Source organism: Mandrillus leucophaeus, unplaced genomic scaffold, assembly GCF_000951045.1.
Source record: "Mandrillus leucophaeus isolate KB7577 unplaced genomic scaffold, Mleu.le_1.0 Scaffold231, whole genome shotgun sequence".
Taxonomy (NCBI): Eukaryota; Metazoa; Chordata; class Mammalia; order Primates; family Cercopithecidae; genus Mandrillus; species Mandrillus leucophaeus.
Genome location: NW_012102377.1, coordinates 1,648,835 through 1,651,371, shown reverse-complemented (window position 1 = coordinate 1,651,371; position 2,537 = coordinate 1,648,835). Strand labels below are relative to the sequence as shown.

General features: G+C 36.5%; 1 protein-coding gene across 2 annotated transcripts in view; it reads left to right on the top strand.

The window, feature by feature from the left end:
* Nucleotides 1-1,351: 1,351 nt before the first annotated feature.
* LIPH (lipase, member H) overlaps nt 1,352-2,537 on the top strand; it is a 62,421-nt gene continuing 61,235 nt past the window's right edge. For both annotated transcript variants that reach the window (XM_011981875.1, XM_011981876.1), the window contains exon 1: nt 1,352-1,542. In XM_011981875.1, coding sequence (XP_011837265.1) covers nt 1,494-1,542 — 49 coding nt within the window. In that variant the 5' untranslated portion in view covers nt 1,352-1,493. The remainder of the gene's footprint in view (nt 1,543-2,537) is intronic.

Below are 2,537 nucleotides of genomic sequence, written 5' to 3'. Positions count from 1 at the left end.
GCGATCCACCCGCTTCAGCCTCCCAAAGTGCTGGGATTTCAGGCATGAGCCACCGCGCCCAGCATGTTAATTTTTAAAAATTATTTATTATTATTATTATTTTTGAGACAGAGTCTCGCTCTGTCGCACAGGCTGGAGTGCAGTGGTGCGATCTTGGCTCCCTGCAAGCTCCGCCTCCCGGGTTCACACCATTCTCCTGCCTCAGCCTCCTGAATAGCTGGGACGACAGGCGCACACCACTAAGCCCGGCTAATTTTTTTTGTATTTTTAGTAGAGACAGGGTTTCACCATGTTAGCCAGGATGGTCTCGATCTCCTGACCTCGTGATCCGCCCACCTCGGCCTTCTAAAGTGCTGGGATTACAGGCGTGAGCCACCGTGCCCGGCTTATTTTTAAGCTCATCAGACCACCAGAAGCCTGAGTTAGTGCTGCAAGCACTCTCATCAGAAAGGGAATTAAATTACCTTGGAGCTATGCAGCACAAGTTTAGTTACCTCTATCACTGAGATGCATAGATTCTGGCATGGCTCTCTATTTGAAAGTTTTCTATTTATTTTTCCTTTTTATTTATGTATTTATTTTTTGAGACAGTCACTCTGTTGCCCAGGCTGAAGTGCAGTGATGTGATCTTGACTCATTGCAACCTGTGCCTCCTGGGGTCAAGCAATTCTTGTGCCTCAGCCTCCTGAGGTAGCTGGGACTACAGGTGCATGTCACCACCCCTGCTAATTTTTGTAATTTTAGTAGAGACAGGGTTTCGCCATGTTGGTTAGGCTGGTCTCAAACTCCAGACCTCAAGCAGTCCTCAGCCTCCCAGAGCGTTGGGATTACAGGCGTGAGTCACCGCGCTGGCCTATTTTTCCTTTTTAAAAAAGAACTATTAGAGATGTAGAAATTCTAGATAGGAAGAAATACAAATAAAGAGATACAATACCAAAAAAAGTTTCCTTTAATCTGAAGCATACATATATTTTGGCAAAAGTAGATATATAATTGGACCTAATAAAATGTTCTTAATAAAATCTAAAGACTGCCCTATGATGAATGAGTGTATGAATTAATGTAAAAACTGGTTTTGTATATACAGGCCAACAGATACAAACTGGATTTGTTATTTCATTCACAGGAACCAAGGGGGAAAAGATCTCAAGTCACACTGGATTTCAACACACCAAGCCAAACAACTAATAAACCGCCCACAAAGAATGAAACTATTCTGAACTCGTCATTCTGCAAATGCAGATTATAATATTAAGATATGCATAAAATTGTATAAAGTAGACAGTAACTGACCTTTTATTGAAAAGAGGAGGAGTCAAAGCTCCTGAAAGGGTTGGGACTGCCTGCAGTCAGTCCCTAGGGAACTTCCTGTTGTCACCACACCTCTGAGTCGTCTGAGCTCACTGTGAGCAAAACCCCGCAGTGGAAACTCTTAAGCCTCTGCGAAGTAAATCATTCTTGTGAATGTGACACACGATCTCTCCAGTTTCCATATGTTGAGATTCTACTTATTCATCAGTTTGATGTGCTTGGCAAGATCAGGTAGGTTATTTACTAACTGGTTTTCTTAACTGCTTAAAAAATAGAATTAGTTGTGTTGTCATTTTGCATGTCATCATTCTACTTCCTTCAGTGAACTTTTTAAGTTCCATAGAGTCGTTTTTAAGGAAAAAGATATAGGAAGCCTGTATCATTTCCTTAGCTTTTCCTTAAAAAAAAAAAAAAAAAAAGATACAGGTTAGATGAACTTTCTAATCCTGAAAAAAAATTCTCAATAATAAAAGAAGCTATTATGTCTTCAAATTAATTTCTTCTTATGTACAACAATCAAATCTGCTGTAAAATCTAGAAGTCTTATTTTCTTTCTTAGTCTTTATGCCTTTCTAGTTCTGTGAAATGAGATGATTTATTTTCTGGAAATATAAAAATTTATCTTGTATTTAATATATCGAGGGTTGGTTTTTATATTTTCATACATCGAGAGTTTATTTAAATTATTCTTAGAGAAAACATAATTTAATATAGATAAACTACTTGGAATGGTTCCTGGCATACTTATAACTTAAAAATTGTTAATTATAATGAGGAAATCAAAATTAAAACCCTAATGTACCTGATAATGTAACAAAAACAAAGTGAAATGCTTAAAAAAATAAAATTCGACACTTTGCAACCTTTTTAAGTATTCAGTTTTGTTTCAGATAGCTATGGTAATGAAGGTTGATATAATTTTTTTGAAGGGCAAAGGGTAAATATGTTATATATTCAGACCCATAAAAATGTTCCTGTACTTAAGCTAGTAAAACCACTGCTGGGAATTTATTCTAAATGAATAACTTTTAAAAGAGAAAAGCCTCCTATGCAGAGATAAGTCTAACTATATTACTTGCAGTAACTTGAAACTAGATATAACCAAAATGTTTCTACATACAGGAATGGATAAAAGACAGTATATCAACTTAATTTTTTTAAAGTAGCCTTTAAACTAATTCTGATGCTATGCAGAAATAAGCAAACTTTTTTTTTTTTTTTTTTTT